Raw genomic sequence first — 22,239 nt, 5'->3', positions numbered from 1 at the left:
GTGATTGAATTATCAGGTGAATTGAAATTTCTTGCATGTAAATACACTTGGTTGAAGTACTTCACAAAAATAATACATCACTTCAGAGCAGTGTGTGTAACTGCTGAAATTGCTGCTGTGTGTTGCCTTGATCTGTGTCTGGAAGTAGAAGTTTGATGCTTGCCGTTCGCTGATCTCAAACTATTTGCATGTCTCAGTGGATTTATTATCAGCCTCAACCCCTGGTCCCATTGTGCTTTCTGTCTCTTTTTCTCTCTCTGTCTCTCGTTCATTATCTCCTTCTTTCCTCTTCCTTGTTATCTCTGCCACTCTCTTGTCCTTTCCTTACCATGTGTATTTTAAAAAAAAGTTATGTGTTGAGGTTTGAATTACAGTAACCTAATTCCATGTTGCTTTTTCCTCCTTCTGTTTCTTTGAGATTTTGTTGAAACAAGGGAATGGCATTGTGCATTATTTTTTTAATCATTTGAATTGCTCTTTGCTCAGAAATGCTGTATAGCTTTAAAAGAACAGCTGAACGATTTGACCACTGCAAACATTTTTACATTTGTCAAAAGCAAAAAATACTACTTATCCGAGGTGTGCAATATTTCTCACATGTATGCTGAATCGCCAGTTTATTAGGTACAGCTCTCTGTTCACATTCAAATTAATAGAGTACATACTATGAACAATAAGCAAATTTCAGATTTGGACAAATCTACTGCTAGTTCATCAACAATATCAGCTAACTCAGTGGAACAACAATAGTAAAGAAAACTTTGTGAAAATATACTGAAACAATTACTGAATATGGATTTGCAAGTGTGACAGTAACTAATGAGGAGAAACCAAAATGTCAAGGCTTGGGGTCAGAGAAAATTTATAATGTATATTTTGGGCTCATTTGGCCAATAAGTTTTGGAAGCCCTGCCCAAATAACTAAAGCAAACTTTAGCGTGTCACGGCATTTGGAATACATGGTTTGAACCTGCCAGTAAAATTTATTCTGACTGACAGGAGCGACTCAGTCTGCTTAGTTCTGTGGCATTATAGTCTGTCTGCAATTTACAAGTTAAAGACCTTAATGTAGAGCAGAAAAGGTTAATGGTTTCCTAGAAGGCTATAGGTCACTTCCTTTTCTTGTCAGAGTGCCTCATCTGTCCTGTATGTCATGTGCTTGATGAACATCACCTCAGCTGAAATGCTTTTCACTCAACTTCAGGTTTGTGTGTTTATCTTACTAAATATTGCACTAATACCATAAGAGTTCCAGGGTTAAGCTTTGCTCATGGGTTGTGTAGAATATCTGAAGTATAATGTGGATAACAGAGTATAGTGAGATGATATGCTGTGTGTGTGTGTGTGTGTGTGTGTGTTTGAGTAACAGTCAGTAGACAGTAATCAGGGTTTGTACTTTGATCAGGTAGCACGGTAGGAGCAGCATGTGACTCAATGATTTTTTAACCAGTACTGAGTACTGATAGAAGAAGTTTCATAGTACAGATCAAAGGCAGACAATTTTATTTGTATGTCTCTTTTAACAAAAGACATTATCACAGATTAGCATTAAAGAAATCTGGATGTGGATCCCTAATGAGCAAACCATTGGCAACGGTGAGGTGACATGAGGAAGAAACCTTGAGAGGGCTCGGACTCAAAAGAGAACCCATCCTCTTCTGAGTGACGATGGATAGTAGGATTAGGTGTAGAAGAGTAAAGACAAACAGTACTAAGTGTGTTTAAAGCATGTTCAGTAGGAGATTGTAAGAGTAAGAGTCCTGGGATGAGGACAGGACAGTCTTTATGATTACAGCAGCAGTTCAACCCGCTTGAACAAAGAATGCATTATGTTTGACTTCCCACATCAAAAACACAAATTCCAGTTGAATGCGCCATGTGGTCTGAGGCAAATGTTCTGTTTTTTTTTCAGGGATCTGCTGTTTAACCAGATCTACTCGAGGCTGGTGGAGAACTCGGTGGCTAAGGGTGTCTTCTTGGAGAGTCTCGAGCCGTACATTCTGAGCGAGCGGATTGGCTGCCTGACAGCGCCCGTCATGAGGGACCTCCTCAGTTACTTCCAAGAAAATGGTATGATGGAGAGTGTGGAGGGCTGCCTGGTGCACATGGACATCACCAACCTGGATATACAGCAGGTGGGTCTGGCCTCAAGGTTCCTGACTGAGTGTGGTTGGGTGTGTGAATAGATACGCCGGATAAATATTTCACTTCTCCACATCCATCTACGTTTGTTTTCATTTGTTTGTATGTATGCAATCAAACCAACGTGATTGTGTAATCAGCACCTGCGCCTCTTTACCCATCTTACTACTCCCATATCTGAAACAATTAACCCAGCTGCAGGGGCATGATGACAACAAGGCCCATCTGCGTTCGGTTTTTAGTGTAGACCTGTAAACGCTGTCATACGCTCACAGAAGCCAGTCAAACTGTGTAAAAATATTAGCACTTTGATCGTATTGTTGTTTTCTGGGTGAATTCTAAATTAATCCCAAATTGGTACCGTTTTTTGTTTACTAATGGAATAAGTGCAGATCCAGACAGTGTTTCAATTTGTTTTCATATTTAGAGTTACTTTTATTTCAGATTTAAGGTGCATTTAATTGTATCTAATGTATATAAATGTATTTAATTGGTTAGGGTCTCTTGATTTTGGCACAGGTATTAATGTATTATTAGTATATGCATCAGGGGTTCAACAATACACTCCAGTCACGATTCGATTCGATTTGTGATACTGGCTTCACGATTTTGATTCAATTCAATTCTCAGAATAGTTTGAATAAAACTTATGACTGAACAAAAATTATGACTGAAAATGCTCTTTGTTTATTTCTGAATTGTAAACAATGCAAAACAATGTGCGTATTTGTCTGTATAAAACTAAGTAGATCAAAAATTGATAGATAAATGCTATTAAACATATCTTAAAAATAAATAAATAAATGTATAAATTCTCCCAAAGAGTTTGATTGAATATACAAAGTATACACAAATTGTCTTACCTGGGGACTTTGAAAATGATCAACTGAAACATAATGAGCTCTGAAGCAGAAATAGAGCTCCAAAGTCGGCTAAAATGCCTGATTTCCACGACCTCTGGTGTTGCTTGAAAGCTACTGAGGAGTTCTTTTAACTGTTATAACATGCCTGTGTAACTATATATCGTGTGTTGGTCGCTGGAACTATCGGACTTTACAAGTGCAAATCTTGCAGTCTCTCTAAGAAAGAATGTGGTCATGTGACCAGAGTATTCTCTATATATTTTAACTCAATGGGGTGTGCAGATTGGGACCCCTGGTATTCAAACAATGCAACAGCATTACATGCATAATTAATAGAATGCTGATTTCCAGGATGTGAATCGCACATTTCCACGATTTCCACAATGCATCATGTCACAATGCATCATTCACCCCTATATAGTATTAGAAACTAGACATGCATTTATTTTTTCTTCTTCAGTGTTTGGAATTCCATATCCCAAGTTTCTGTATTCAGAGTTTCACGCTTGAATTTCCACATCACAAGCCACGCCGTACACTCACTTTGTTCTCTTCAACCATATTTAATTCAGTGTCTGGAATTCCACGTCCTGAATTCCATATCCGGAGTTCCAGCTTTGAAGTTCCACATCCTAACTCTCACATCCTGAGTTTTATGTCCCATGTTCTGTGTCCTGAATAATGCATTTGTTCTGCACCTTTTCCCACACTGCACTCAGATTCTGCTGCCCTTTCCTGTTTAAGAGCTAACATGTTTATTGTGTGGTGTGTGGCTGTGTGTAGGTGGTGCAGATGTGTTGGGATAACCAGCTCTACGATGCCATGATGTACGTGTTCAACAGTGGCATGAACGATTACGTCAGCCCCATGGAGGTAACACACACAACACTCGTAACATTAGTACAGCTTCTTCTCAAATTGTAGTGTATTAACAAAGATTTCATATCAGTGAAATAATAGTGTTATTCCCATTAGTGTGTGAGTGATATGAACATTTTGTCGCAAATACAGATTTTAGGATTCGACAATATAATATTATCTGGTCTAACTATTCAAATTACAAGTAATTATAATCTCAGATAGAATCTGCCTGGATAAAAACGTAATCACATCAATAATTAGCAATGCCTTATTGTAAAATGTTAATAGCTTAGACACCTGACCTTGAGAAAGAGGTGACACACGACAATACTTTTTGTCCCGGTAGCATAATAATTTTTTTTTTAATAAAAATGAATAAAACATAAAAAACAAGCCACTTACTGCAAACAACTTTTATTAGTTCATTTTCAATTATATGGAAATTTTGCTTTCTGTGTGTTTTGAAGATTATGCTGGACATTTTTATGTTTTACAGCCCAGATTAGCAGATGACAATGCAAAAAGTTCAAATCTTTCTGATAATTTTTTGTGATATGTTTGTGTGAATTTTTATATAATATCTGGTTTCTGTGTTGAACGGGAATGCCAATATACTTGAGTGGTTTTATGTAACTGTTTTTGCACAAGTTGGCTACTTGAAGTACATGGTGAAACTGATGATCATGTGTGCACTAACATTGCTCATTTACTAGCATTGTTTTACTAGCAAAGTTTGAACAAAAGCTGTTACTAAAAGTTATCATTATGTTCCACCACAAATAACCGTAAAAACTGTGACATCGTCTTTACCATAGCTACAGAAAATACTTGGTTGACTTATTTTCTAATATCCTGACACCTCTACTCACAAAGAGAGTGATTAGCATGCCCTGGTGTCCTGCAGTATGTTTGTTAGCATCAAGTTCTTGAATGCAGTTTTCCTATGTAATATCTGAAGAGACGTGATCATTGTGAGTTTCAGCGATATTATGGTACGTTATAATTGGTCGATTTTATTGGGTGAACTGTGGGTGAACATTGGAAGAGAGACAGAAAGAGAGATGGAGATGGAGTGAGAGGGAAAGAGAGAGAGATTTGAATGTGTGAGTGGTGTAAATTAGATTATGTGTCCAGACATGGCTGGTGTAGGGCAGCTTTTGTTTTTAGATGAGTTTGGCAATTTCCTCAGGTTTGGGAGAGAATAAACAGTGCGCTGATAGATATGCTTGGAAAGTTTGAGTGTGTGTGTGTGTGTAAGTGGGTCTGTGATGAAGTAGTGAATGCACTATTAGCTCAAGAGGAAGATGAAAGCGCTGCAGTCGGCGAGATCCTCTGAAGCGCTAGATGAAAGAGAATTGATATTGGAGAATAATTTGTATCCACACACACACACACATCTGCCTGTGACGTGTTTTGACACAGGTGGGGTTATGAATTTGGTCTTCACAGTGTTCAGCTGTATGTATGTGTGTAAATATATATATATATATATATATATATATATATATATATAAATAATATATATAAATATATATACATATAAATATATATATATATATATATATATATATATATATATTTGTACACACACACACACAAACATTACATGTAGGTTTGTCCTTTTGGGACACACTTTTTGTGTGAAATTAATGTTTCTTTCCCTCACTTCCTGCTTTCAGAAACTCTTTCAGGTGATTGGTCCTCCTTTGCGAGAAGGCAAGCCTCTCACAGGTAGATCTGCTTCCCACAATCCTCTGTGCTTCCATTAATTATCTCATAACTGTGGTAATTAACGGTTGTTTACTAGTACCAAGAATATGAATCCCAGAGAGAACACCCATGTAACAGACTGAGATCTGCTACCTGCTTATTTTTTAGCTTTAGTGCTAACAGTTTCAGCTTCACAAGCCATGTCACATGTTGAAATATTCAGTAAATTAGTGGTAGCAATCAGCCATTAATTTGTGTTGAGCTAAGTTTGCTAGCTAGCGGCAAAAATTTACTGAGGAGTTTCCTACTGCTAGCATGCAAAGGTCTGAGGTAAACTAGCTCATGACTGTGGTAATGAATGGTTGTTTACTAGTAGTAAATGATTAGCAATAATCTGCTATTAAGTTGTGTTCAGCTAACTAGAGTTACCTCAGGGTTATTGCTAGCAAGCTAACCTGGCTAAAATGGAGCCTCGTCTGGATGAATGTTAAAACAAACTTTCACATTAGGCACTGCTTGTAACAAATGAGCCAATGTTTTAATGTTTTCTGAGTACATTACCCTTCTACCTCTTTCATTTAGAATTAGATTTTAACACACTGTTTACTTCAAACAAAAAACTGAAAACAATTATCAGTCACCACTGCAAAAAACTGAGCACCTGCTTGCTAAAGCTAGCTAGATCTGCCTTAACTTTTTATAAAATAATCTGGCTAGTGTTACAATAAGGAGCTGTGATTGCAATATGTTAGCTAACAATAAAAAGCTAACAAGCTTCTAGCGCCATAAAATAAGATATTAAATAGCTAGCTAGGTGGCTAGTGTTACACTGAGGGATTGTCACTGGAGGTTTAAAAAATAGCCAAATAGTGAGCTCGCTTGCTAGTTAGCTTCTATGACTCTCTAAATAGAATACTATGAAATAAAGTGATTAATCTCCATAACTCAGATATCTAGCTAGCTCAATGTCATAACTGTGAAAATCACCACAGCCGGTATTCTAAGGGTTCTTTTCTTACTTGTGTTTGTCATTTTTGGGCCTGAATATGGACTTGAGAAGGTAAAAGCACATATTGAGACATGTTTTACATACATTTGTTTGTCTGTAGTTTTATTTATGCACATTTCTCTTCACAGATGAACAGGTGGTCATGGGAAATAAGCTGCTCGTCTACATTAGGTAAGCAGCCACACACACACACACACACACACACACACACACACACACACAGTTATGTCATGTCATGTTTATTCTGGTTGTCTCTCTCTTTCAGTTGTTGTCTAGCAGGACGAGCGTATCCTTTAGGGGACATACCAGAAGACCTTGTGCCACAAGTTAAAAATCAGGTGTGTGTGTGTGTGTGCCTGTGTGAAGGTCATTTGTATGCTATTTTGGGTCACTTGGTTAAAATGAGCCAGAAAGATAACAGACAGAACAGCATCCAAAATATACAAGTAAGGAATAAAACATGAGGGCATGCTGTTATAGGAAATTAATCAACGATGGGGTGGTGTGATTCTGTTAACACACCATAGTTGATTATTTTAATAACAGCATGTCCTGAAGTGTGTTATTCCTCTTATACCACAGCGATTTGCCAACAGTTGCAATTTAAAATTTATTCATGACTGACACGGCATGCTTTTTAACCCTTTATAGTTACATTTAACGTTATGCTTGTTTAGAATTATTTCCTGTTATCTCTTATGTTATAGCAGTTATAAAACCATTCCCTCTCCATCCTCTCTTTTATTTTCTCAGTTGTTAACAAGTCAGTTACTTAACAAGACAAAAGAAAACGCTGCTTGTCATGTTACTATGAAACTGGAATGTGCAAACTACCCTGTGGGGTAAAACTTACATGACTGTTCCGAAGCACTGACACTGGAGACTCCTTCTATAAATATTACATAAACATCTCGTAACAGAAAACTTCACCATATCAACAATTCTCTGTTTTATGTGTTAAATAACAAGACATTTTAAATTGCTGTTTATTAGACTTTTATTAGATTATGTGAAGCATCTGGCATACCAGTCCCTGTGAAAGAGCTGTTACTAGAGAAACAATAACATCTTAGAACAAGCGCATTAAGATCTACTGTCAGAGCTGGAAAATTAATCAACACCTAATGACCAATCAGCTGATGTAGATGTAGATGTCGTTTTGATCGATCGATTGCTAGGGAGAGGATCCATGTGGATAATAAAGACAGATAAAACTGTGTGTGTGTGTGTGTGTGTGTGTGTGTGTGTGTGTGTGTGTGTGTGTGTGTATTTTAGCATTCTCGCTACTATTTTGCTGTTAGTGTCCTGTAGGCGACCCAGGAATCCTGCTGTGCTGAATGTTGGCACATTCAGCGGGTCCCAGAGACCAGAAGTGTGTGTGTGTGTGTTCTATTTAATGTATTATTTTGTCAGACATGGGGGTTCATGTTGAAAGCTAGACACACAGTCCGAGTCAGCTTTGATCTTAGTTTTACCCTGGATCTATCTGCCACACACACACACACACACACACACACACGCATGCACACACACACTACTATCCTCATAATCTATAGTAGTTGCATCAGAGATGTGTCTCATTAGCAGCCTTTGTGTCTCTTTGATTAGCAGATAATGGCTAATGCTGTGAACACAGACACACACACACAACTGCTAGACCAGGGGCCTCATTTATTAGACCTGAATAGAATAATCCTAATTATGGATGTATTATTTCCTAACAGTTTTATAGTCCATGTGCACAATTAATTCTGCTTACGTGTGATGTAATTAATATCATAAAATTCTGTGCAATTGCACGAGCACATCTACTCCACCTGAAGAACATCCTCAAATATCCTTATACGGATATACAGTACTGTGCAAAAGTCTTAGGCACTCTATTTTTTTTTTTAGTACAAACTTTGTTATAGATTTTTATTTTATGACTTCTACATTATTGATTCAGTACAAAAACATTTTAGATTTCCAAACATTAGTTTTCCAGCACAAAATTAAATGTTACAGAAAAATGTAGTTTTAATTAAATTAAAATTTAATTAAAGTGAAATTCTAGTCATACAGAGCCTTTTTTATATTATACACAACACATCTGAGGAAAATGTTAATATTCTCAATATTTTGTGTAATTTCCACTGTCACTGTGCCTTTACAGTGTCCAGAAAGATGAAATAGCTAGATATTAGCTAGCTAATGTTGATGTTTCTCAATATAGCAGAAGCCATGGATGTTCAGTTTGTGTAGATGTTCATGTTCAGATGCTAAGTGCAGCTGAAGTGAAATTAGATTCTAGTTTCAGGATTTCACTAACTTTTGCCTCATTTCTACTGTTACTCTCCCTTTACATTGTCCATATGAAAGACTTAATGTCTGTTTGCTAGATAGTTAAGCTGTTAGTGCTGGTTATTAACTAGCTTATTGTCAGTGTACATATTACAGGTCCAAACAACATTGTTTCTCCCAGCTTTGATTACTTAAATGACAATGAGTGTGTGTGTGTGTGTGTATACATATATATATATATATATATATATATATATATATATATATATATATATACATATATATATATATATATATATATATATATATATATATATATATATATACATATATATATGTACACACACATACACACATACATATACACACAGCGTACTGTGCAAAAGTCTTAGGCGCCCTATTTTTTTTTTTGTACAAACTTTATTATAGATTTTTATTTTATGACTTCTACATTATTGATTCAGTACAAAAAATTTTAGATTTCCAAACATTAGTTTTCCAGCCCAAAATTAAATGTTACAGAAAAATGTTTGTATGGCAGTAAAGAAAGCAGCATATTACATAAGAGACACTTTTCAGACAAATAAAACATAATGAAGGCTGCTGGGTTTTACTGCAAAAATAAGAAGCAAGTGTGACAGTCAAAGTCTGCAGAAGAACTGTGTCTGGTTCTGCAAGATGCTCAGTAACACTTCCAGCTCATTTCCTTATAAAACTGCAGTAATTGTACCTGAGATCAGCAAATATTGACTTTGTTTCCTTTATTACTGTTTACTGCTCTTTATAGTATTTTTTTTAATGTAGAAACATTTAATTTCATTATTTTTGAAGCATCTTTACTCTACAGCATTTCTTTGAATTTGCCTAAGACTTTTGCACAGTACTATATATAATAAAGGCTGATAAGTAATAAATCATGGTTAAGCTTGTACATTATTGATTTTCTTTTTCCCGTTTTATAAAAACGAGATAAATGATTTAATCATCCTGAACCGATAGATAGATTTTATTTAATATTAATGAACTCAAAACATTCTCCATTTAACTTGACAGAAAGCGAGCGCGGCCGGTTGAGAGCATGTGAGATGAGGGCATGGGGGCGGGGCTTCCAGGAGGCATTAGTATATGTCGGAGAGTACAAACCACCTGTGTGGATCATCCCAGATTCACAAGTCGATTGGCTCGTCTGTCATTTTATTGAGGAGAGAAAGACTGCTCTTTCACAATATTTTTGAGTGATAGCAAGCGTACAGACGTACTCTAGTGTTAAAATGGAGCACCTAGGTAAAATGCGTAAAGTTTGGTAGGTGTGGTAATATAATATAATTGGAGTAAACGTCACTGGATATCGTGGCAATGTAATATCATGTACAGACTATTAAACTGTTATATCACACAAGGCTCTGGTAAAATGGTTCAAAAGCACCTCAGGTCATAAGTCACTCTGCGTTATGGACAAGAGAGTTTTTTTTTTTTTTTTTTACTTAATGGGTAAAGTCATGATTCTTTACACTAGAATTACGTAAATAGCTGAGACAATTTTATGGGGCAGAGAGGAAGGTGCAATATGGCAACCAAGTGGCTTCACATCTCTCTGTGAATAGAATAACAGATTTAGCTATAAAGTGCTTGCTCTTCACTGAACGTGTTGCAGGTGTTTGAGTTCCTGATTCGCCTGCACTCACTAGAGGCCATCCAGGAGGAGGAGGTGTATCCGTACATCCGGACCCTGCTTCACTTCGACACCCGCGAGTTTCTCAACGTTCTGGCGCTGGTGTGTATCAAACAGTAACTTCATTAAAGCCACAAATGTACACAATTCTCTTACTTCTCTTACTGCAAATGCAGTCGATCAGCCAAGGAGTTGCACTGGAGCTACCAGGCTCATGTAGCTAACACATAGCTACCAGTTAACCATCGAACAACCTGCATATCTAAAGCTCCACACACACTTCTAACTGTGTCGAGTTCGAGATCAAATTGAGCTTTAAAAACAGTAGCAGCAGCCATCTTGAAGATAAAATCACTTTCTTTCTCAGCACATAGTTTGAGACGAAAAGGTAGGAGGCGTGGCCTAAAGTTAGACATGATTTAGATGATAATGTAGTTCACATTTGATTTGTATGTCTGTAAATGTCTATGTCTGTAACTAATTCATTAACTACAAATTGAGTAGTTTAGCATATAAATATGTTGAATTAATCTTTATATAGTAAAACAAAAGAATTTTTTCATATCAAAAATTATGAGACTTGCTGTTACAGGAAAATAATCAATGCAGCTCCAACATGAAGCCCAGAGTAAACATTTCTTTTTTCCTGTAATAGCACCTGTAATAAAGTTTATTACAATAATACTTTTTATCTATTTGTAGTTACATTTATTTATGGAGGTTTGTTCCTGTTATTACTTACTTTACAGCAGCTGTAATCAGATGTTTCCTCAGTCTGACTTATCTCTTATTCTCTGTTTATGATAATAAAACAAAAACATTTCGCTTGTCATGGTACTGACAGAAATGTAAAGCAGAACCTCCTCCATCATGAAGACTTTCCCCATGACAGAAAACTTACCTCTGACTGTTACAAAGCGCTGACACTGGAGACCCCTTTGAAAAACTGTTAAATAAATGTCTGCTTGCAGAAAGCTTCATCATATCAAAAATTATACTGTTAATATTATTATTATTATTAATAATTATTATTATTATTAATTTGTTAAATAACAACACAAGATAACTGGTAGCTATCATAGTGGCCATGCCACAGAAATGACTGATCTCTGAGACAAAATGAAGGAAGCAAATTTCATCAGATGTGTTTGGGATAAGTGGGAAATGGTGTACAGTCCGTTGTTGGTAGAAATTTTGCTTTAATAGTTTTGTCTGTTTCAGACGTTCGAGGATTTTAAGAATGACAAACAGGCTCTGGAGTACCAGCAAAGGATTGTGGACATTTTACTCAAGGTACAGACATGGTTCTTTTTATTTTACTGCCTTTTATCACAGCCTTTACCACAATCTTGCACTAACATACACACACACACACACACACTTCTCTCTCGTGTGTCTTCACTGTCATCATCAGGATGGTAATCAGCTAAATGCAATCACTTCATCAGTGCAGGAGCTCGTCCAGTCCAAACTCAGCGGCTGCTTAAAGCTCCTCCATCAAACGCTCTTATTATAGCTCAACCCACATCCCGCCTTCTCTCTCATCTCCAGCTCCTCTCATGCTCTCCCTCCCCTTCTGATCAGTAGATAGTAGAGAGTTATTTTTATCCACAGCTTTTTAATGAAAAGTGTGTGTGTGTGTGTGTGTGTGTGTGTGTGTGTGTGTGTGTGTGTGTGTGTGTGTGTGTATGTTTTGGGCAGGTCATGGTGGATAACTCGGACTTCACCCCGTCCCAGGTGGGCTGCCTGTTCACCTTTCTCGCTCGGCAGCTAGCCAAACCCGACAACACCCTCTTTGTCAACAGGAAGTTGTTTGATCAGGTGACTTTATGATTTTTTTTATGCACTTCAATCTATATCCATATGAGGATGATTGATTGTTAGGAGGAAAGCGATCTTCCACCCCCTTCTGCATACATGAGCTCATAGTTATCCGTGATTGGCTAGTCTTGCTATGATTGGCAGGGGAGAGAGAGTATGTCATCCCTCCTACCCAAAGAGGATACCCAAAGAGCACTCTCATGGCGCTTCTGTGTAGCGAATAAGTCTGTGCAGAGTTTCGGTGTTAAATCCTCCCTGTACACACATACGTCACGTAAGCCCATCCTCTTCTGAGTGACACCGGATAGTAGGATTATGTATGTTACAGCATGCATCATCATGTTTGTCGGAAACTGCAGCAGGCATTAATGTGGTGAAGACTCCAAAGCAATTAGCAGCTCACCGTAAAAATAACTCCATCTTATTAGAGGTGTGAAAGTGATTTCGTGGTTGAAAATGATGGGCTCGTACTAAGCTGGGAGGAATTGCGTCTGGCGCCAGTGAAAAGCAGCTGTAAATCTTTTTCACTTTGTTGTTGTTGATGGCTTTAATTTCTTGGCCTTGAGGAACTTGTAATTACTCTGACTCAGTATGGAGCTCAATATGGTCATGTTAAACACAGCGTAATTTGTGTAGGAAGTGTTTTTTGTTTTTTTTTAACTCCGATCTGGTTGAATGCAGGTTCTGGAGTTTCTGTGCAGTCCAGATGATGATTCCAGACACACGGAGAGGCAGCAGGTAAAATCATTAACTGGACTCGTTAGAGTAGATGCAAAAAGACTTACAAGTGATATAAAATCCAAGCCTATAGTTTAATCACTGCAAAAAAATAACATTTTAGCAAGGGAACATATCCTGAATATAGTCAAATTGATCCAGTATTTCCTATTAGAAGATTACAATAAAACAAATACAGGATTATTAACCCTATTTCAAGACTTTTTAAAACTAATTTCAAGCTTTAAATTGTCTTATTCTATTGGCAGATCATTAAATGCTTAAAATTAGCAAAATTATCTGCGATTAATGATTATATACAAGGTGATAGGTTCATGCATTGTTAGCATTTAGCTAGCCTGTTTATTCGCAAGGTGTGCCGGCTTTAGCATTAGCATGTATCTATTGATCCATTGAGAGCCTACTTCTGTCTATTTTTAATAACTTAGCACTGCTTTAGTTATAATGGTGGCATCATTTATTAGTGTATGCTCCACAACACTAAATGCAACTACAAATGGATGAAAAGTATGATGTGTTGTTTTTAATAAATCAAAATTTGTAAGTGTTGGCAAATCACTGTGGTATAAGAGGAATAAAACACTTCACATTGTGCTGTTAATGGAAAATAATCAAGTAACTTCGCTTACTCCACCTCAACACTGATTATTTTCCTGTAGGAGAATACTCTGTTGTGTTGTTTTCTTTTTATAATGCATAGTTTTGTCTGGTAGAAATTTGGGTAGATAGATAGCTAGACGTGTGCTAAGCACCATAAATAAGCACCAGCAACCTGTTGGTGGAGAAATGCCGGGGCAGTCATGGTATTCAGCTGGACCAGCATTTCCACTTTATCACCTGCAGCTCAGTTTTCAAAGCGCACCAAATCCCACCGCCACAAATTGAATCCTTTTTCCTCAAGCCTTAAGCCCTTCTGTTATGTGCTGATAAATACATAAATAGGTCCATGTAGATCCGGCTCCTGAGTGGCTCTGGTTAGGTCAGGTGACTTTCTCACAGCGGTGTCTGTCGTTGCAGGTGCTGTTGGAGTTACTCCAGGTGGGAGGCATGGTCCAGTTCGACGAGGGGCGGCTCCTCGCCCTGGCAGAAAAGGCAGAATTGTAAGTGTTTGTTCAGTAAAAGAGCTGACAAGTCATACAGCACAGACTCACACACAATTCACAACCTGATGAACTGATCTTTAGTATCATGGAGAAGATGTATAGCTCTACCATCAAATCAGAGCAAAAAAAAATCTTTTTTTTTTTCTTTTAGGGTTGAACAATAAATGTAATGATTATATCCCTGTTCTGCTGACAATAACAATTTTAGTAAATGTTAAATTAAAAAAAGAGGAAAAAAAATAACTCTTAACAGTTAATGTATTTCACAAATATAAATAATGGCACAAGAAACTAGGGTAGGAATCCAGGGAAAAAGCAAAAGTAGCACTGGTTTGACACTCCACACGAACAGATTTAAAAATGTGTGCAATTGTTGACACGTTTTCTGCAAAGAACTGTTTATTGGGCATTTTTGGAAGGAGTCTCCAGCGTCAGCGCTATGTAACAGTCTTTTGGAAAGTCTCCAAGACAGAGAGCTTTGCTATATGTGGTGTCTCAGTAACATGACAAGCTGCATAGAGAGAGAGAAAAAAGAGAGGCTGGTGTGGCTGGATTGGCAACTTGCTGTGGTACAGGACAGATAAACACTTTGGGACATGCTGTTTATGGCAAATAATCAGCCTCACAGTGGTAACAGTAACTCTGTTTTGAGTTAGGCTGCATCACATTACTCAAATTTGATCATTTTCCTATATCAGCCCCCAAGTGTGTTATTTCTTACTGAAAACCTAATTGTGATGGATAGATTGAGCATGAGACATTTATTAACTTAATGTGCTGCCAATTCAGTTTCAGGGACACATTGATTGATGGCAACTTAATTGCCAAGTCGGTTTTTGACCCTTTTATTCACCAAGTAGCCGAGTTTAATCTTTAGCTTTTAACTAGATGAGCCCTACTTTATGCACGGACCACAAACATTATAGTGAGAGGTGTGTTACCTGGGTCATATCAAACAGAGGGCCACTATCTGAATTATTAAGTACCTCTCGCTGCAGAACCTAAAGTCGAGAGGGGTGGAGTCGGACCTGACCCGCCTCCTCTTACCTGGGTGGAGTCGAACCAGAAATTGAAAAAGTCCAGTGTGTTTCAGGCTGGATGTGTTGTTGATAAGTGTGTTGTTCCGTTGTAGGACGTCTTGTGGATTAGGGTTAGGGTCGGGTTTGGAGGTTAGGATTTAGGGCTATAGGACACATTGGATGCGGTCCACACTGCAAAAATGACATGTTATCAAGTGGAAATACCTTGAATATAGTCAAATTTATCTAGTATTTCATACTGTAAGATTACAATAAGCCAAAGATTACAAGATTATTAAACCTATTTCAAGCCATTTGTACTCATTTCAAGCTTGAAATAGTCTTGTTCTATTGGCAGATAATTTTCTCATTTTAAGCATTTATTTTTAAAAAAGAAGCAAAATTATCTGCCAGTAGAATAAGAAAACTACAAACTTGAAGTGAGTAATAATGTTAAGAAGTAGGTTTAAGGATCTTATATTTGATTTATTGTAATGTTATAGTAAGAAATACTAGATAAATTTAACTATATTCACGATATTTTTACTTACTAAAATGACATTTTTTGCAGTGCAGCTCTACCCCTCTGGACTTTTGGTTCTTCAGAGAGGGCTATATATTATATAATATTAAATACTATAAATATTTATTTATTGCCAAAAGAACCACTGTTATTTCATTTATTATAAATATAAAATTACACACCAGAGATGTAAAAGGCATTTTACTTCACTCCCTCATCTTCAGCCTAGCCATGATTCAGGACAGTGTACTCTATTTTAGTAATTTAGAGTATAATGTCTTTCCATTGGTCTTTTCAATAAAGACTATTAGGAGGCCCACTTGAATTTTTTCAGGACTTCTGTTTGCAATGACTGCTGCAAGTCCACCTGCATAGGCTTTAATTATTTTCAGATGTTTGAATAAAATGGCTCATGAATGGTTCAACAGAAAAGCGATCACGGTGCCAGTAGCCAGTGGTGGGTGTTAGCTCATGTATGCGGAAGAGGGCGGATAGCTCTTTCCTCCAAGTGCGTTGTGAATGTGTTATGCTATGATACAGCATGAGCAGCAGCAGTTTGAAAAGATGCTGTTGGCTAGCTTCAAAGTTTGATGTGTTGTGCTTTCTGAGATGCTTTTCTGCTCACCACAGTTGTAAAGAGTGGTTATTTGAGTTACAGGAGCCTTCCGGTCATCTACAACCGCTCTGGACAATCAGATCAGATTTGGGTTTTTTTTTCCTCCATTTGATATCTGATCCAGCTTATTCTGCTGTGATATTGGTTCAGTATAAATACCAGTTAAGGGATTGGTGCCCTTATTCATTCAGATGTGGAGTCAGATTTTATATCGTTGCTATTGCTAATTTGATTCATTATAGTGAATAAATGTTCTTAGTAGCAGACCCTGAGCTAAAGCCTTAAGATTTTTTATTGAGCACTGTTATGTTCTGCTTCTGTATGAGTTAAATGCCCTGCATTGTATGAGGTGACCTTTTATAATTAATCTTCATTGTAGTGATGAAGACAGTCTAAGAGTTAGATGATAATCAGTGTTTACTATCTGTTATTTTGTCTGGCTTTGGGCTTTTACATGTTGAAACAGAGGCACATTTTCTCCCTCAAGGGCTTCAGACTAATTACCTTCAATTACCTTTGCTTTTCATTTAAACCTGTTCTGTATAATTAGGCAGCAATTAAGCGGAGAGTAGAATCGATTTTTTTTTTTTTTCCGGGGACATTCAGGACAAAGAAAGTTTAGCTTTAATTCCCACCTGCTCATCAGTTTGCTTCTTGTTTAGTCTCTCTCACTCTCTTACTTGTCCCTGTCTATGCTTCGTTCTCTGTCTCAATCTAGCTATCAGATCTGTGAGTTTTTGTATGAGCAGAAGCATCTTTATGATCAAATCATTGCCTGCTACCTGAAGGACCCCTTAAGAAAGGTAAATCTTCACCCCTCCTCACTTTCCCTTCCTCAGTTTTTACTCGTTTCTTATTCCATGTTCCCTTATCTAGCCCACTCTCTCTAAAGCCCATGTCTTTCTGTTGTTCTGATAGGAGGAGGTTTATAACTACATCCATAACATCCTGTCCATGCCTGGTTACAGCCCAGAGGAGAAGCAGACCGCATGGAACAAATCCTTAGAGCACGTTAAGGTGAGTGGAGGATTGCTTTAAAGGAATTTACACCAAGAAATATTTGGTGTCTGGATTTTGCTTCTTTATCTATGAGACTTATAAGGCTATCAAGTAAGAGTTAACTGATTAGCATAGTTCTACCTGAATCCTACATCATTCATCATTATTATTTTACTCATATAGTTCCAGGTTAATTGGTGTGTGTAAGAATTAAATATAGCATTATGATAATACTAATCTGCTTCTTGCTGTCTATACAAAAGTAATTCTTATCCTCATTTGTGGCTATAAAGACTTTGGACATTGTGAGATGTGAGGTCTTTTCAGTATCTGATTTATTCTTGGTTACTTTACTCTGATACAGTAGTGTATGAGACACACAACATCCAAGAGACCATGGGAATGAAACCTCAAGCTAACAAACTTATTTAGCCCAGCTAAGCAGTGCATTACACTAGATTCACACTACCAAGTGACAAAGTGACAGATCACCGTTCATTTTCTATGTATTACGTGATGCAGTGACAAGTTTGTCAAGTGCCATTTGAATTGAGATTGCAAATTAAGTCTAACAACAATAAAAAAACAAATTCAAATGATTCGCTTGAATGATTCCTTGGAAAAAGCCATAGCCCGTGTGGTCCAACATTTTTTTAGTTTCCCGCTCACTTACAGTCTGATGTGCAAAAATGGAAGAAAAGCTTCTAACAATGGTTTCATCTTATCCTGTCATATACTAGGGCTGTATTCAAGACCACCATTGTTAAGTCCAAAACCATGATAGTTGAGATTAAGTCAAGACCGAGTATTAAGGGGGACGAAGCCAAGTCAAGATAGAGTCAAGATCAAGACTGAATACCATCAAACCCTTTTCAAACTTCAGAAGCTTAACTTCAGTTGGCTTCATTCATGCATTGTGCCGATGATTGGGCTGTTTTCTAGAAGAAGGAAATACTTCTTGTCAAACTTTGTGCATGCGAAAATAAAAGACAACACAAACATTATTTGTATTTGTAAACATATTTAGCGAGACATGTCTGAGTACAATTGCCAGAAGTCTAAGACAAATCCAATACAGAAATGTCTCGAGACCAGATTCCAGTCCTACAGTCCTGTCATACATGAGCTCTCATTAATGGCGTATAGAGACATGAAGAAAAGTAAAGCTTGGAAGGAAGTGGTGAGTGTACGTAGCTAGTATAGTTAGCTTGCTTTGCTAATCTACTAAAATGTAGCTATTGTGAAGCCTAGCACGTAACATGTAAATTATTTTAATTTATGTTTACTGTTGGCTATACAGTTTGCCTGCTACCATTTCTCAGTGGAACTGAAGAAACGCTGGACTGTGCACACCCACAAGCGACAACAGTATCAGTCGCTACACGTTCACAGGAGACAAATTACAATGAAACAAGCGACCTGTTGCTTGCTAGTGTGAACACCTTTTGAGACGCTGACCTGAGCTCATCCCTGATTCGTTGAGGAGCAACTCTCTTAAATGCTGATTGGATGTTCTCTGTCTTGCAGGAGCTGGTTAGCATTAACCCTGCTAAAGCTGCCGAGCTGGTGGCGGGACACTTCATCAGCGAGGTAGAGCCTATTATCACTGCACTACAGGTGAGTGTCAATCACAGCCTATCGTAGGTCATCATTAAATCCTATGGAGTGCGAACACCAGCTAAGTTAGGGACCGTGTTGGAGTGCAGCATGTGGCCAAAAATGGAGTGTACACAATATTCCCCCATAGCTCCATGGCTGAAGTGAAGAAGAAACTTGTGTTTAGTCATCTAAATGACTGTGCCATGTTTACTGAGTTTGTCGTACTGAAGTTTCCAGAGGCTGTCTGTGGATACGCTTATTTTATATCCATTCAGAGCAGGTGATCAGTCTTCAACAGTCCACTTTCAGTGAGCCTGGGTGCACTGGAGCCACAGATTCCTGTTCTTGGCTGACAGTAGAGGAACATGATGTAGTCTTCTGCTGTTCACCTCAAGGTTTGACGTGTTGTGCATTCTGAAATGCTTTTCTGCTCACCACGGTTGTAAAGAGTGGTTATTTGAGTTACAGTAGCCTTCCTGTCTGCTCAAACCCATCTGGACATTCTGCTCTCACCTCTCACAGCATTATATTGCGCTACACACAGTTCTATGATATTTCAGGCTTTGTTATAGAATGAGATCAGATTTGATGTTTTTTTTCCCCCTCCAATATCTGATCCATTTTCTGCTGTGATATGGGTGTGATATCGATACTGGATATGGAGTTGGTGTCAGCTCTACTTAGGAAGTCTCTACAATGTGCTTTTTTCCTATTTGCCACCTGCTGTCATTAGTGAGATGATGTGATGTGTATTTGCCAGCTTAGTGTTATTATGGTGGGCTTTATGTGTTGTAGTGCAAAAAGATTGCACACACCCTTGCTCTTAATCCTGCCAGTCCTGTTCAGTGAAAGCCCAGAGGTGAGGATTAACGGCCATCTCCAAAGGTGTGATGTCAGCGCCAAATAGCCTGTCTCCACTCCAATACACAAACAGATCAATAGCGTGTGTGTGTGTGTGTGTGTGTGTGTGTGTGTGTGTGTGTGCGGGCATTTTCACTCTTGGACCAAATCCTTGGACGCTTAGGTCTTCGTCAAACACACAGACACAGAATTCCTTCCGATATTTGGATTCATTACACACTTCTATATATCACGTTCATTGTTTTGCAAAATGGCAATAGTAGGTAAACCCCTTTTTTCTTATTGAGGTTATTTTGTTCTTCTTACCAACATCGCTGTGATACACATCAGATATTTTCTCTACGATGGGTCCCTGGAGGACTAGTGGTTAGGCCTTCTTCGCTCTCACTGCCGCGGCGCCGGTTCGATTCCTGACCAGGGAATCAACCCCGCACAAGACAGTGCACTCCTAGTGCCGGTCCCAAGCCCAGATAAAATTGGGGAGGGTTATATATATGTATATATATTTTACTATTTTCTTGGACATAAAATGGAAATTAAACTGGTGTACTCATATTCGATAATCAACTTTATATTGTGTTTATATTCAGTAGCCTAGTTCACTTACAAGCTGTCTCTGTTATATGGTGTAGTCGAAGCTGGTAAACAGTTTCGCTAATCAGCTAGTTTGTTCAAATACTCTGTTGTGTAATCAACCAGTAAGCATTTATGCAAACAGTTGCTGTCTTTGAGGAATAAAACGCTTCGGGATGTGGTGTTATTGGAAAAGAATAAACTTCATGGTGGTAACAGAAACTCAGTTGATTTTTTTTGTCCCTATAACAGCAAACACCCAGCGTTTTATTCCTTACCCAACACACATTTGACACACATTTGTAAATATTGTATTTTGAGTCCTGAGACAAGCCGAACCTATTACATTAATGACCTGGCATCAGACAATGGATCATTATCATTATCACCATCATCAGGTGATCAGAGATATTTCAGAGAGGCAGAGAGAGAGAGAGAGACAGAAAGAGACAGAGAGAAGAAGACACAAAGAGAGACAGAGTGACACACAGAGAGAGAGAGAGAGAGAGACAGAGAGAGGCATAGAGAGACAGACACAAAGATAGAGACAGAGAGAGAGACACAGAGAGAATCAGATGGACAGAGAGAGGGAAACACAAAAAGAGTCAGAGTTACAAAAAGAGCAAGAGAGAGACAGAGCAAGACATAGAGTGAAAAAGAGAGAGAGAAAGACAGAGAGAGACAGAAAAAACACAAACAGAGACACACAGAGACCGAGAGAGCGAGAGAGAGCGAGAGACCATGTGTTTCCATTGTTGTGGTCTGAGATAGTGGCAGCATGTCTAAAGAGGGCAAACGAAAGAAACAGCTGAAGTGTCTGTGTGTGTGTCTGTGTGTGTCTGTGTGTGTCTGTGTCTGTGTGTGTGTGTGAGTGTGAGTGTGTCTGTGTGTGTGTGAGTGTGTGTGCCTCATTACTCTCTCTGTAGAATAACGAGATTCACTCAAAATGCTTAAGAGCCAGAAGCTGTGATTAGGGTTTGATACAAGTGGAGCTGTAGCTCTGCTTGCCTACAGTCATACAGGACATAGGACAATAGAACTCCCCTGTAGAGATAATGTATATCTGGGGATGTGTGTGTGAAAGAGAGGGAGGGAGAGATAGATAGAGAGAGAATAAATGGATTAGTCCATATCTGAGGCACTGGGTGTAATTAGGTTTGCCTTATCGTCTGGCCGCTGGAAGCGAGGTGTTAATTGAAAAGTCTGATAGTGGAGTGGCATGTGTGCAAGCACGCACATGTGTATGTGTGTGTGTGTGTGTGTGTGTGTGTGTGTGTGTGTGTGTGTGTGCGCGCCATGACCAGAACGAGAAGAATAGGAAAAAATAAACAGCACATTCATCCACACACCACATTTTCGCCTCAGAGATTAACATACATCCAGGTTATTAACGCTGTTGCTGGCAGGAATGCTTCCTGACGCTGGTTTATTGTTTGGAGGAAAATATAAACATCATAACTATAAATGGCATTATAATAAGAATACGTTTTATTAATAAAGCACCATTTTCACCCTTGAGGTGGTTTTATAAATCAACACAATATGAGTGTTTCTTTTCCAAGCATCAACGAGTTTAGTTCCTGCTCTAAAGTGTTCCAAAGTTTCCAAATTCATGCAATTATGCAATCAGCCAATCAGAAGAGCAGAAGAGCAGTGCATAAAATCATGGAGATACAGGTCAAGAGCTTCACTTAATGATCATATCAGAATGAGAGAGATCACAGGAGAAGGGCCAGACTAGTTTGAGCTGACAGGTAACACAAATAAGCACTCTTTACAACCGTGGTGAGCAGAAAAGCATCTCAGACGACATGTTGAACCTTGCAGCAGATGAGCTACAACAGCAG

General features: G+C 38.1%; 1 protein-coding gene across 2 annotated transcripts in view; it reads left to right on the top strand.

Annotated features, from left to right (window-relative positions):
* Positions 1–22,239, top strand: part of vps8 (VPS8 subunit of CORVET complex) — a 97,051-nt gene that overhangs the window by 25,756 nt on the left and 49,056 nt on the right. For both annotated transcript variants that reach the window (XM_053229764.1, XM_053229763.1), the window contains exons 21-33: positions 1,913–2,135; positions 3,789–3,878; positions 5,546–5,597; positions 6,714–6,756; positions 6,851–6,923; positions 10,523–10,642; positions 11,762–11,833; positions 12,242–12,361; positions 13,043–13,099; positions 14,117–14,199; positions 17,079–17,163; positions 17,279–17,377; positions 18,887–18,976. In XM_053229764.1, the coding sequence (XP_053085739.1) occupies positions 1,913–2,135; positions 3,789–3,878; positions 5,546–5,597; positions 6,714–6,756; positions 6,851–6,923; positions 10,523–10,642; positions 11,762–11,833; positions 12,242–12,361; positions 13,043–13,099; positions 14,117–14,199; positions 17,079–17,163; positions 17,279–17,377; positions 18,887–18,976 (1,207 nt within the window). The remainder of the gene's footprint in view (positions 1–1,912; positions 2,136–3,788; positions 3,879–5,545; positions 5,598–6,713; positions 6,757–6,850; positions 6,924–10,522; positions 10,643–11,761; positions 11,834–12,241; positions 12,362–13,042; positions 13,100–14,116; positions 14,200–17,078; positions 17,164–17,278; positions 17,378–18,886; positions 18,977–22,239) is intronic.

This window comes from Pangasianodon hypophthalmus, chromosome 26 (assembly GCF_027358585.1).
Source record: "Pangasianodon hypophthalmus isolate fPanHyp1 chromosome 26, fPanHyp1.pri, whole genome shotgun sequence".
NCBI classification, from domain to species: domain Eukaryota; kingdom Metazoa; phylum Chordata; class Actinopteri; order Siluriformes; family Pangasiidae; genus Pangasianodon; species Pangasianodon hypophthalmus.
The sequence above is the reverse complement of the archived record's forward strand: the minus strand, read 5'-3'. Positions and strand labels throughout refer to the sequence as shown.